At 45.1% G+C, this 13,991-nt stretch overlaps 2 protein-coding genes across 4 annotated transcripts in view; both read left to right on the forward strand.

The window, feature by feature from the left end:
• Positions 1-370, forward strand: part of LCMT1 (leucine carboxyl methyltransferase 1) — a 40,926-nt gene extending 40,556 nt beyond the window's left edge. For all 3 annotated transcript variants that reach the window (XM_030300698.2, XM_030300699.1, XM_030300696.1), the window contains one exon: positions 158-370. In XM_030300698.2, coding sequence (XP_030156558.1) covers positions 158-180 — 23 coding nt within the window. In that variant the 3' untranslated portion in view covers positions 181-370. The remainder of the gene's footprint in view (positions 1-157) is intronic.
• A 3,231-nt stretch (positions 371-3,601) lies between these two features.
• The window catches only part of AQP8 (aquaporin 8), a 28,252-nt gene continuing 17,862 nt past the window's right edge, over positions 3,602-13,991 (forward strand). Inside the window, exon 1 of the mRNA XM_032591632.1 lies at positions 3,602-5,839. Within this exon, the coding sequence (XP_032447523.1) occupies positions 5,765-5,839 (75 nt within the window). The 5' untranslated portion in view covers positions 3,602-5,764. The remainder of the gene's footprint in view (positions 5,840-13,991) is intronic.

Here is a 13,991-nt window from a genome sequence, read left to right on the forward strand (position 1 = left end):
GAGGCCAGAGCTGCCACGATGAGGCGTGTGGCCCGTGCCCCCCGAGCCGGTCGCCAGGGGCATGGGGTCCAGCAGGGCCTCGTTCTCCTGCCGCTGCCTGCTTTCTCTGCCCTACAGTGTGAGTCTGCTAACAGTATTGTGTGTTTCCCCTCCTCAGGTTTGAAGGAAATCACTTACTAATCTATTGGAAGCCCAGGCCGAGCTGGGAGCTGCTGCCACCAACCTTCCCAGAGTGGACTGGCCACGTTTCCTGGGCGGTGGCCAGCCCTGGGCTCGTCCCACACCCTGACAGACCTCACTTCCCAGGGCTGTCGCACCACCTGCTGTGCCCGTTGGCTTACCGTTTAAATAAATCTCTGTTGCCAATTGCCTTTGGTCCTCTGCACTTGCTCGTGTGCTGCTCCCCTGGGAGGGCTCTGGTTCACCACCACGTCAGCCAGAACCAAAGCTCCCGAATCTTCCTCCAGCCTTGGCTTGCTCCCTGTGAGTCAGACTCCGCTCAGACCCCAGCGTCCATTTGGGGGTTTATTCCCGCGTGCTTGTGTTGTGGCAACTGATGTCACACCTGGCACCTTGACCTCGGCCTCCACCTCCAGCTGAGGCACGTGCCTGCCTCAGCCTATCTTGGTTATTGCAGCAGGCTGGATGAAGGCCCCTGAGACGTCTGCTGCTGTCCCTTGAACCTGTGAATGTCTCACCTCATATGGCCAGTGGGGTTCGCAGGTGCGATTAAGCTAAGGACCTTGACCGACATGGGGAGATTATCCAGGCGGGCCCAGTGCAGTCACAGGGTCCTTACAAGGGAAGGCGGGAGGGTGGGAGGAGAAGGAGGTGTGATAGCGGAGACAGAGAACAGCGGTGCACTTTGGAGATGAGGAAAGGGCAAAGCCGACAACGTAGGCGGCCGCTAGACGCTGGGAAGAGCAGGAAGACAGATTCTTGGAGCTTCCAGAAGGAATCAGTGTCGCTGACAACTTGAGCCCAGTGAAGTGGATTCCGAACTTCTGGCCTCTCAGTCTGCGAGAGAATATTAGTGTTTGAGGCCACCAGTGTTTGAGTTTGTGCTGGTTTGTTACGGCAGCCACAGGATACTAATCCAGTTGTACAGACGAATAGGGCCCAGGAAGCCTCCCCAGTCAGGAAACAGAAGGTCTGTCCATCCCTGCTGAGCTTTCTGGCTATTGCCTGGGGCCTGGAACCTGAACCTGCACGAGCAGGACGGCAGTGAGGAAGCTGCTCCCCTTCCCACCTCCAGGATCTTTTGAGTCTTAAGAAATTCGAAGAGAACGGGGCGCCTGGGTTGCTCAGTCGGTTAAACATCTGACTTCGGGTCAGGTCATGATCTCAGTTTGTGGGATCAAGCCCTGCGTCGGGCTCTGTGCTGACAGCTCAGAGCCTGGAGCCTGCTTTGGATTCTCTGTCCCTCCCCTGCTCAAGTGCTCTCTCTCTCTCTCTCTCTCTCAAAAATAAAGTTCAAGGGAAGCTCTCAGGCTGGTACTGGTGTGTTTGAAAAAAAAATTTTTTTTAATGTTTTTATTTATTTTTGAGAGAGAGCACAAGCCAGGGAGAGGCAGAGAGAGAGAGGGAGACACAGAATCCGAGGCAGGCTGCAGGCTCTGAGCTGTCAGCACAGAGCCCGACGCGGGGTCCAGACCCACAAACCGTGAGATCATGACCTGAACTGAAGTCGGACGCCCAACCAACCAAGCCACCCAGGTGCTCCAGGTACCGGTGTGTTTTTAACACTTCTATAACATTCATTAATCCAGTGGTTTTGAAGCTGTGGTTCCAAGCCACGTGGTGAATCCATGTAATGGATCAAAACCACTAGTTTAGAAAGATGCAGAATAGAATAGAAAATATAGCACATTACTAGTAGGAAAAGTGAGTATTGCTTTTTGACACATTTCATTTGCACTGTGGCAGATTGTTCCTAATGTTTTGGTTTTGGTTTTTATCAGTGTGTTAGCACTTTGTGAACTGAGGCAGCCACAGAATCTGGCTAAAATTCAAAACGCCTTGCTTTGCTTCCATTATATTTCTCTTTTCCCTAGAATTTATTTTTTTTGGATTACCTTCTGTTCAAGGCAAATGATAACACCATTACTGTTGACCATTGTGTTATGAAATGTCCACTAAAGTACCTACCAACTTCATTTCATTTTTTAAATTAAAAATTTTTTTAAGTTTATTTATTTTGAGAGAGAGAGAGAGACAGTACAAGTGGGGGAGGGGCAGAGAGAGAGAGGGAGAAGGAAAATCCCAAGCAGGGCTCATTTATTCCTGATAAACTTCCACATTTATCAGATTGGCTTGTTTCCCATTTGGGGGCCGTTCTAGATGTCAGTGATGAAGAGTGACCCCTTTCTCCAAAATCTTACAGTTCTTTGTGAGGCTTTTGAATAACTAGTAGCAGAAATGGCTAAAAAACCAAAAATGAAACAACCCCCCGCCCCCCCAAAAAAACCCAGTCAAACAAAAACCCAAAACATCAGGGGGTATCTGGAATGCTTTCAATTTCAGTAATAAAATATTGGAGAATATCATTAAGGACGTCAGTTTGCTCTTTGTGCTCTGTCTTCATCAAGATGTTGACTCTCAATCTTTTCTTTGTTACCTTATGATCATAAAGTAGCTGCTAGACTGCCAGGCATCACAGCTGCCTTCACGGGTAGGAAGAAAGGTGAGTCTTTTCTTCAGTGGTCTCCATCATTTTATTCAGAATGAATTTGTTCCCAAATGTGCCTGAATATACGTTGCCTATATCTCATGGTGGGAACTGAGTAGCATTGCCAAATAAGATACAGGGTGCCTAGCTAAATTTGAATTTCAGGCAAGCAACACGGAATTGTTAAGGTATAAGTATGTCCCATGTAATGTGGAACATATTTATACTAAGAAAGTTGTATGTTGCTTGTCTGAACTTCACGTTTACCTGGGTGTCCCCTATTTTTATTTGCTAAATCTGGCCACCCTGGAACTTGGCCTCCTTGCAAGAAGGGCTAGGAAACAAAATATCTGGATTTCTGGCTTTTGTAATAATCCCCGATGGGCAAGAGAGAAAGAAATTGGAAAGCTTTTAGGTCATCGGCCACCGAGTGTGGGGTCATTTTGATTGTGTTTGCTCCACTGCACGGAGAATATGTTTACATAATATCAGAAAATTTATGAAGTTCAAAGCAGAATCAAACTATATCTTCATTTTAGAGTTTTTTTACTTTTTGGGGGGGAGGTACAGACGGTTTTGTATAAAATGTCTTCTGTGGGTAAAATAATTTAATTTTAGTTTACTTTTTTATATCCCTCCTCGTTCTACAGAAAGGATTGAGACAGCTGATAAAACTCCTTCATCACAAAAGGCAAAAATAAATACTTTGGGGAGTGGAACATAAGCTTAAAAAATTACCAAAGGCCCTCAGATGTGTGTATTTTTTTAATGTTTATTTTAGACAGACAGAGTGCAAGCGGGGTAGGCGCACAGAGAGGGAGACACAGACATAGAATTGGAAGCAGGCTCCAGGCTCCACAAACTGTCAGCACAGAGCCCGACGTGGGGCTCGAACTCACAAACCGTGAGATCATGACCTGAGCTGAAGTCAGACGCTCAACCGACTGAGCCACCCAGGTGCCCCAGCTGTGCGTATTTTATCGTCGGCACAGGTACTGCTGGGCTGCAAATCTGACTCCCGCAAGTCCTCACAGAGACAGAAACACGCTCCAGCTTCCAGAAAATCACAGCCAGCCTCGTGCTCCAGAGAGGCACACCCCTTCCTACATAGAGCCCCGAGAAGCTTCTCCTGGGCCTTGTCAGTGGGATCTCTGTGAATGCTGGGGGCCGGGCTATGGAGGGCCTGCCCCAGGGCCCTCTGACACAAACCTGTGCCTTAATGCCGATGTGAAACTCCATGAGACCCAAATCGTACGGTCCAATTATCTATCTCTGGGATGCTAGATTAATTCCAGAGTAGAAGTTAGAAAATTTGGGGACAGTGAAAGGCCCGCAGAACTCACGTGCCTCAACATCGTTTCTGAAAGCTGGACACTTTATACAAGATTCCCCTCCAGAAAACCTGGAGGCTCATTGGCTGAGTGGTCCAGATCGAAGCGTTTTTAAGAGCCAGCCAGGGGCTGGGACTAAGGTCTTCATAAGAGAGTATAAGAGTCTGTACAACGGGGAGAGCTTCATTCCAAGGTAGCTGCCTCAGACATAAAATGGGCCGTTTGCGACACCCCCCCTTAAAACCCTCAAGGCCCCCTCTTCCCCTTGGTATGAAGCCCAACTCCTTCCCATGGCTCACAAGCCCGAAGACTCTATGTGGTCTGGCCCCTCCTCCCCTCTCCTGGTCATTTTGTGCCACTCTCCTACCCATGACGCTTCTTCTAGCCCTGTCTTCTTTCTTCTCCCTAACCTGCCCAAACTCTGCCTCTGCTGGCCTGTGCACCTGCTGTTCCCTTTCCTGACTCAGCCTTCCCCCTTAAGGCTTAGTTGAAACCTCAGCTCCTTAGAAAAGTTCTCCCCCTTTACCATGTGTAAATTTCCCCTGTGGCTGTATCTCAGCACCCTCTTTGGTGTCTTTGTGGTTCTTTCCTGAGCTTCTCATCATTTTTATTCATTCCACAAGTATTTATCGAGCACCTTCTATGTATCAGGCACTGAAAGACAGTGAAGCAGGTGAACAAATAAATAAATAATATAATTATGGTGCTACTTGAGTGCTCTGATGACTCAGTGGTCATGATGTGAAAGATGATGTAATCCTACCGTATCAAGGTGTTTGATTTATAGCTCTGGGTAAACATCGCCAGAGTTCTGATGTGGGGGGACTCAGCTACTATCATTAATAGTAGGTTATGAATATGGTGACACCTGGTAGGCTTTTACTTAAAGATCAACACACGAGTGTGGGGTGGGGGGGAAGATGCCTCCAGTAACAACAACTCTTGCAATAATGTGGTACCATTCAAGTGAGGCACCTCTCCAGGCCAGCGCACAAATGGCTGTTGAGCCCCCAGAGAGAAAGGCAGATAGAAAACATCCGAAACCTTGCTAAGCTCAATGTCAGAGAAATCATCTTGCTCTGTCCGCAAACAGAGAACTTGTTAAACTCAGTGGTTGAGTAATAAAGTGTCCTGGGAGAGCTCTTGGGAACTCAGGTAAGGCTCACTGTTCACATTTTACCCACCCACTGTTTCCCAATTGTGGCTGAGTTTGAGTGCCGGGAGGTCTGAACCCTGAGGGTGGCTCCTGGCTTGCAGAGCGGGGAGAATTTAGAGATGTAAGGAGATGGGACCACTGACGGAGTGGGAGGTGGAGGTGGACCACCTTGAGGGGTGAGAATCGGGGAATGGGCTCTTGGAATATCCTGGTGAAATCATGCCAAAAGGAACACTGCAGGGAACCAAGTGTAGGAAAACGAGTCACAAAGGGCAGCAGCTTTTGGCTTTGGTGCTGGTGGTGAGGGGTGGCAGATCCCAAGGAATGGCCATAAAGTCTTCCATAGTCTCTCTCTGCAGCTTGAATCAGGAATGGCCATGCGATTTGCTTTGGCCAACGGACCAATAAGAAACAGGACATGGGCATCAACTTGAAGGTGCTTGTGCACTGGGGTTCTCCTTCTCTCGCTGCTGGGGAACCATGTGGTGACTAGGATGTGAATAAGCCCCAGCTTGCCTGTGGGATGGGAAGACCACGTGGGAGCAGAGATGAGCTGTCCCAGATGAGGCCCTCCCTGGAGGCCCCAGCCAACACACCAGCGGACCACAGATGTTCGGGAGAACTCAGAGGACGTCAACCAAGCCGGCCCAGACTAGAAGAACTGCCCAGCCGACTCGCAGAATCGTGAGCTCAATGAATGGTTATTGTTTTAAGTCACTGGGTTTGGGGATAGCTGGCTATCCTTCAGTAGCTAACCAGTACAGGTGTGGGGGTGTGAGGGTTGCCGGGAAGAAGGCAAGTATTGGTTGATCGGTTCTTTCATTAATGATTATTCTGTGCTGAGCTGCGTGCTAGGTATGAAGATTTCACAGTGGACACAGCGGATGTGGCCTCTGCACTTGCAGAGAACCATGCAGCAGCGGCCTTGATAAAGAACTTGGCCATTTCAGTATCTTGTGGCAAGTCCAGGCGATGCTGTGGGAGGTGCTAGGACGTGCTGGGTTGGGGGAGGGGCGGTGCCTGGACCAGAGGGCAGGAAGAGAGTTTCTGGCTGTCAGAGAGTCTGGATGGTTGAAGAGAGAGCATGGCCACTTGGCAGGAGCCTGAAAGGGGCTTCAAAGGGGCACACATTTCATCTGGAGTCACGGATTGTTCCCAGGGGGTCCATGAGGATCCTCGCAAGGCGTCCATTCCCAATGGAGGTGATAATGCTTCCAACGGGGCAAAACTTCTTTCTTGGGGGGAGGTTTGTAGCCCTCCAAAGAGCCAAAGTGCACGAACAGATTTAGTGTGTCTGTGGCATTAAAACTTGATGGAGGGGAGATTGGGAAGAAAAAAAAGTCTAGAAAGTCTCTATGGGGGGGGGGGGACAATGAAGAAAAGTGGAGACACTGCTTAAGGGACTCTGTTTCCAGATCCTCACCTCGTGTGCCTGGCTCGCTTTCTCCACTGCTGTCCTAGCTCACAGAGGAGCATCCTTTTCCCCCCAAATCCAGCCTGGTGCGTGCCCTGGGAATTAAAGCCTGGGATAAGGGAGCACTTAGAAATGCTTAGTGCGGGCATTGAAGAAGTGAGTTGACGGTGACCCAAGCAGCGAATCCTTTTGCAGGTATGGGAAGGTTTTGTTGCTTTCAACAAAATTGAAGGGGATACGATAGGATTGTCAGCTGGATAAAAACATTTGTAAAAGGGGCGCCTGGGTGGCTCAGTCGGTTGAGCGTCCGACTTCGGCTCAGGTCATGATCTCATGGTTTGTGGGTTCGAGCCCCGTGTCGGGCTCTGTGCTGACAGCTGGAAGCCTGGAGCCTGCTTCAGATTCTGTGTCTCCCTCTCTCTCTGCCCCTCCCCTGCTTACGTTCTGTCTCTGTCCCTCAAAAATGAATAAACATAAAAAAAAAACTTTAAAAAACCCCACATTTCTATAAGAATAGACACTAGGTTATGTTTGGCATATAACTCAAACAGTGTTCAAAGAAGTGTGCAGCATTGCTCTAGAAAACGTCTTACAATCTCCTTCTATTTATTTTTGTGAAAGGTCTTTCCATGCCTACATCTGTAAAAATGAAAAATGGAAATTGAATTGATATTGAGCCCTGACTGGTGGAAACAAGCTAGAGTCATCTTGAGATATATAAACTCAATTGAATAAATAAGTAAAACCTGCTCTATCCATCCCATTAAAAGATGCATTTCCAATGAAGTTTTAGTTTTTATGTTTAATAATTATCAACATTTGTAGTACATTGGGTTACATGGATTGATTGCCTACTACTAATAATTATAATGATAACTCAATCCAGAAGGGAATAAAATTAACTTTTAGAGCCAGTGGTCACAGTGAACTTTTATAAAAGTATTCTTTGTGTATGTATGTGTGTATATATACACGTATATGTATAATATATGCAATATACCATAATATATTTCAAGTATGTAATTATTAGGGGGAGAGGTATGACAGGATGACCAATAAAAAACTTTGAGCTTAACAAAATCTGGGAATGGTGGGGAGGGGGTTAAGTTAAATGAAAATGGAAGTTCAAGTTACTCCTTGAAAGAACCACGTTAAGATTTCCGACTCCTGAAGTTGAGCTTGTCTGTATATATTTTTTTCAATATATGAAGTTTATTGTCAAATTGGTTTCCATACAACACCCAGTGCTCATCCCAAAAGGTGCCCTCCTCAATACCCATCACCCACCCTCTCCTCCCTCCCACCCCCCATCAACACTCAGTTTGTTCTCAGTTTTTAACAGTCTCTTATGCTTTGGCTCTCTCCCACTCTAACCTCTTTTCTTTTTCCTTCCCCTCCCCCATGGGTATCTGTTAAGTTTCTCAGGATCCACATAAGAGTGAAACCATATGGTATCTGTCTTTCTCTGTATGGCTTATTTCACTTAGCATCACACTCTCCAGTTCCATCCACGTTGCTACAAAGGGCCATATTTCGTTCCTTCTCATTGCCATGTAGTACTCCATTGTGTATATAAACCACAATTTCTTTATCCATTCATCAGTTGATGGACATTTAGGCTCTTTCCATCATTTGGCTATTGTTGAGAGTGCTGCTATAAACATTGGGGTACAAGTGCCCCTATGCATCAGTACTCCTGTATCCCTTGGGTAAATTCCTAGCAGTGCTATTGCTGGGTCATAGGGTAGGTCTATTTTTAATTTTCTGAGGAACCTCCACACTGCTTTCCAGAGTGGCCGCACCAATTTGCATTCCCACCGACAGTGCAAGAGGGTTCCCGTTTCTCCACATCCTCTCCAGCATCTATAGTCTCCTGATTTGTTCATTTTGGCCACTCTGACTGGCGTGAGGTGATATCTGAGTGTGGTTCTGATTTGTATTTCCCTGATGAGGAGCGACGTTGAGCATCTTTTCATGTGCCTGTTGGCCATCCGGAGGTCTTCTTTAGAGAAGTGTCTATTCATGTTTTCTGCCCATTTCTTCACTGGGTTATTTGTTTTTCGGGTGTGGAGTTTGGTGAGCTCTTCATAGATTTTGGATACTAGCCCTTTGTCCGATATGTCATTTGCAAATATCTTTTCCCATTCCGTTGGTTGCCTTTTAGTTTTGTTGGTTGTTTCCTTTGCTGTGCAGAAGCTTTTTATCTTCATAAGGTCCCAATAATTCATTTTTGCTTTTAATTCCCTTGCCTTTGGGGATGTGTCGAGTAAGAGATTGCTACGGCTGAGGTCAAGAGAGGTCTTTTCCTGCTTTCTCCTCTAGGGTTTGGATGGTTTCCTGTCTCACATTCAGGTCCTTTATCCATTTTGAGTTTATTTTTGTGAATGGTGTGAGAAAGTGGTCTAGTTTCAACCTTCTGCATGTTGCTGTCCAGTTCTCCCAGCACCATTTGTTAACGAGACTGTCTTTTTTCCATTGGATGTTCTTTCCTGCTTTGTCAAAGATGAGTTGGCCATACGTTTGTGGGTCTAGTTCCGGGGTTTCTATTCTATTCCATTGGTCTATGTGTCTGTTTTTGTGCCAGCTTGTCTGTATATTTTTAAAAATAGTTGTCAACTACATATGAAAGTCACTATGGTATTTGTATTTTATTGCTTAGCTTTGAAATAATAACACTTAAGTGACAATTTTGACATCAGCTCAGATCATGATCTCACAGTTGGTGGGTTCGAGCTCCATGTCGGGCTCGGAGCCTGGAGCCCGCTTCTGATTCTGTGTCTCCCTCTCTTGGCCCCTCCCCTGCTCATGCTGTCTCCCTCTCTCAAAAATAAATAAACATTAAAAAAAATTAAAAGAAAAAAAATATTTTCCCTAAGGCTGAAGTTTGTCATTTCACCCCCTTACAAAATTTTTTGAAGAGCTAAAATTGGCATCAAACCTCAGAATTCTTTGTCTTGCCTAGCTCTAGATCCTAAAGGTATTCTCTTATGTTTTTTTTTCTAGAAGTTTTATAGTTTTAGAACTTACATGTAAGTCTATGATAAATTTTGAGTTCATTTTTTATGAGATGTGAGACTCTGGTTGAAGTTCTTTTTTTTTTTTTTTAATTTTATTTATTGTTGCCTATGGATGTCCAATTACTTCACCATAATTTGTTGAAAAGGTTTCTCCTTTGGATTGCTTTTGCAACCTTGTCAAAATTGTCAGTCTTTTTCTGTACATGGTATGTATTTTATGTCCTGCTCAGACAGGTCGTCCCCATTTCAATAGTAAAAATTAATCTACATTCTTCTCGATTTTTTTACATCTAAATTTTTACTCTATCTGAAGGTGATTTTAGTTTGATTTTTAAAAAAACATTTATTGATTTCGTTTGAGAGGGAGAGAGTGAGCTAGTGGGGGAGGGGCAGAGACAGAGAGGGAGACAGAGAACCCCAAGCAGGCTCGGCAGTTGTCAGCGCAGAGACTGACCCGGGGCTCGGTCCCTGCAACTGTGATATCACTACCTGACCCGAAACCAAGAGTCGATGCCTAACTGACTGAACCGCTCAGGTGCCCCAAGGTTATTATTGTATTTTGTAAGGAAGAGCTAATGATCCAGTTTTCTTTTATTTCCCCAAAGGTCACCTAACGTCCCAGTATCCTTGTACTCCCACTGATTTGAAACCTCACTTTTATCATAAACTAAATTCCTAAAAATATTTGTGGCTGTTCCTGGGCTCTTCATTCAGTCCCAATGGCTTGTCTGTTTGTTTCCTCTCCACTCCTAAACTGTTGAATCTATTTTAATTGTTGTTATTTGGAACCGGGTAGAGCCAGTTCCTTCTACTTCTCCTGTTTCTCTCCTGGATATTCTCACGTGTACTTTTCCTTAGGAAATTCACTGGCAGGTGTAGTTAGCTATCCCCCAGACATTCCTTCCTTCCTTCCACAGTGTTGGGATGATGGGTATGAAGCTGCTGGCCAGCCTCAGACTACATTTCCCAGCATGCCCCTCCCTCTAAGATGTGGTCATGTGACTAGGTCTCACCAATGGGATGCCAGGGGAAATGATAAGGGTCCTGCTGCCCCTGATGGGGCTAAGAAGTGGGTCTCCTTCTCTACCTTTTCTATTCTCCTTTTCTGACAACCTTGGGAGCCAAAAGTTTATAATTGTGGGGACGTGGGCCGGAAGCAGCTGGTCTCTGAATCACTGTGTAGATGGTCCCCTGCTGAACACTCAGGCGTGAGAACAAAAACAGCAAAAAACCCCACTGCACATTTGGTGTGTTTAGCCAGTGACATGAAAAGTTTGTGTCACAGCAACTCCTGGTATTTTAACGGCCTTAATATCACTTCAGCAAGTTCTCCAAAACTCCTCGTCTTACTTAGGGTGGCATTGAATTTATAACTCAGAGAGACCTAGTATCATCACAATATGGAACATGACATCTTTCTGTATAATTAGGTCTTCTTTTGTGACCATCAGTAGAATTTAAAACATCTTTCTTACCATCCAAAGATAGTGATAATTAATATATGGGACTATATTTCAGGAATCTCTCCATGCAGTCATATACGGTATACATATTTACTTTTCCCTAAATGGAATCATATGACACATGCTGTAATTTTATAAATATGCATGTTTTTTCATGTTTATTTTGAGAGAGAGAATGAGCGGGAGAGGGGCAGAGAGAGAAGGGGATGGTTTTTGAAGCAGGCTTTGCACTGACAGCAGATAGCACCTGAGCTGAAGTTGGATGCTTAACTAACTGAGCCACCCAGGTGCCCCTATAAATTACATTTTTATTCCAAACTTTGTACAACACTACATAGAGATCTACATACAGAGGCTGGAAAAATTGTTTTCAAAGGCCAGATCATTAATATTTTTGACTTTGTGGGTCCAGAGTGTATTATTACAGAGGTACTTAACCGTTTAAAATGTAAAAACCTGCTTAGCTTCTATTCAATAAAATAACAGGCAGCCAGCCAGAGCTGGCCCACAGGCCATAGTTTGCCAATCGCTGGTACACGTCATCATTTAAAAAACTACTTACTTAAGCAGTCTTATGTTAATGTACATTGATGTGGCCTTCCATATCAATTTGCTATTATAAATACTGTGGCAACATTGTGTGTAAACCCCTTCACACTAATGTATTTACCCCCAAAGGGTGAATTCCTGGAAATAGAATTGATAGGTCAGAACATATGATATTTTACTCTGTGATACATACCATCAAGATATTCTCATTTATGTTTACAGTCTCATCAGTTATGTGCAAGACCTCCTGTTTCACCACATACTTATCAACACTGGATATTATCAAACTTTTGATTTTTTCGGTCCAATAAGTGGGGAACAATGATGTCTCACTGATGTTCTTACACTTACTATGGCTGTCTTTTTGCATATTATTGTGAATTTATTATTTATGAATTCCCTCTTTGTGCGTTTTGCCCATTTATCTCCGTGATTTTTTCACATTGATTTGTAACAACTCTTTGCATAATAGAGATAGTAACACTTCATCATTTGTGGGCAATATTCCCCCCCCCCCTCCCCAGTTTTTCATTTATCTTATTTCTGGTAATCATTTTTCCTTTCCATTGTATAAGTTTTATATTTTACCTGGTTCAGGTCGTTAGAAACTTTTACTATGTAATAAGTGTCTGCTATGCATTACCAAGCCTCTCCCCTTTTATGATTACAAAAGCATTCGCCTGTGTTTTGTTTTAGTGCTTTTATGGTCTGTCTTTTACATTTTAACCTTTGGTTTATTCAGAATTTATTTTGAAGATTCACCCTTATTGTTTGTGTTTTTTTTTTTTTTTTGTAATAAGGCTAGCCAGTTTTCCTAACATTTTTTTTAATGTTTATTTATTTTTGAGAGAGAGAGACAGAATGTGAGCAGGGGAGGTGCAGAGAGAGAGGGAGACACAGAATCCGAAGCAGGCTCCAGGCTCCGAGCTGTCAGCACAGAGCCCGACACGAGGCTCGAACTCACAAACGGTGAGATCATGACCTGAGCCGAAGTCAAGACGCCCAACTGACTGAACCACCCATGCGCCCCTGTTTGGACATTTTTAATCCACAATTTTGAACCCTGTTATAAATTTCCATGCATTTAGCCTAAAAAATGTCATTGAAAAAACTCACCAGATATCAAGGAACTGAGTATTTTGATTCTAGCAAGTTATTCACTTCTGGCTTTAAATGAAGAATTCCTTGAAAAATGAGGTATGCCTTATCTTTGACTGGAAGCTTTTTTACCTGATGGTAATTTGTGTATCAAAGATAAAAGTCTTATTATTCAGGTGGATAGGGTTGTTTGTATGTCCCCTGAGCAGACAGATACAATTATTTAGAATTGAGAAATACAGCTATACTGTTGCTGTGCAGCTATACTTTGCGTGTATGTGTGACCACGATTACAGACACGAACAAGTTTGCACAATGGGTCACCAAACCTAAATGTGGGGTGTCCCGATCGGAACGGGGCAGGGGCACCAAATGTAGGGTGCTCTGATTGGGTGGCAGCCGGTGGTGCGGGAGGTGAAAGAATTCACCCAGAGCAGAACAGAAGAGATCAGAGTTTATGGAATATACTGCAGGGGGGCAGCGGGCAGGACAGCAAAGGAGAGACTGCCTTATAGAGGGGTGTTGAGGGGTCGCAGTTATAAGGCGGAGTGAGGGAGCCTGGGGACGGATGGAATTTTCTGTTTTTTGGGAACTTAGGCGCTGTGCCCGGTTGTGACTGGTCAGTGAGGGCCTCTGGCTCTTTTGGGGTGGGTCGCCTAAAGAGCCTGTTTGCATTCAGCTCGGTGGCTTTGGGCCCTTTGGTTTTGCTCTATGCTAAAGAGTTAATGATCCTAAGATGACGTTTCACCAAATTTAAAGAATAGAAAAGGCACCAGTTTGGGTGCAGCCTTGCATCCAAATTCCAGCTCCAGAGTTCACAAGTCTGTGGTCCTGAGTGCGGCCCTTCCCATGTCTGGGCCTCCGCTCTCTCATCTGTAAAATGGGTTAATAAGTATAACACCAATCTCACACTGCTGTTGGCAGGACTGGAGGAAAGCTGTAATCTGCTGTGGCCAGGGTTAGCCGCTGACACCCCAGTGCCCTCACGCCTGTGGTCTTAATGTAAACTCCCTTCCCATCTCACACCAACACCTCAGTTTCTGGTTTTTTTTGTTTTTGTTTTTCTTTTTGTTTTTATTTAACAAGGCACAGTACATGTAGCAGAGTCCTTGACCTCGGCTTTGTTCCTGCCCACCCTTCCCCCACTGCTCCCGGGGTCCTGCACCCACTGAGGTCCAGTGCCACTCAACTTCCATTCTCACCCCAGCCCGGAAAGCCCTGGCCCAGCGTGGGCGGGACCTTGTTGCTCCATCCAGAGCTCGCCCTGTCCTCTGAGCCCCCTCTGCATTGGGCTG

The sequence above is a fragment of the Lynx canadensis genome, chromosome E3 (assembly GCF_007474595.2).
Source record: "Lynx canadensis isolate LIC74 chromosome E3, mLynCan4.pri.v2, whole genome shotgun sequence".
In the NCBI taxonomy this organism is placed as follows: Eukaryota; Metazoa; Chordata; class Mammalia; order Carnivora; family Felidae; genus Lynx; species Lynx canadensis.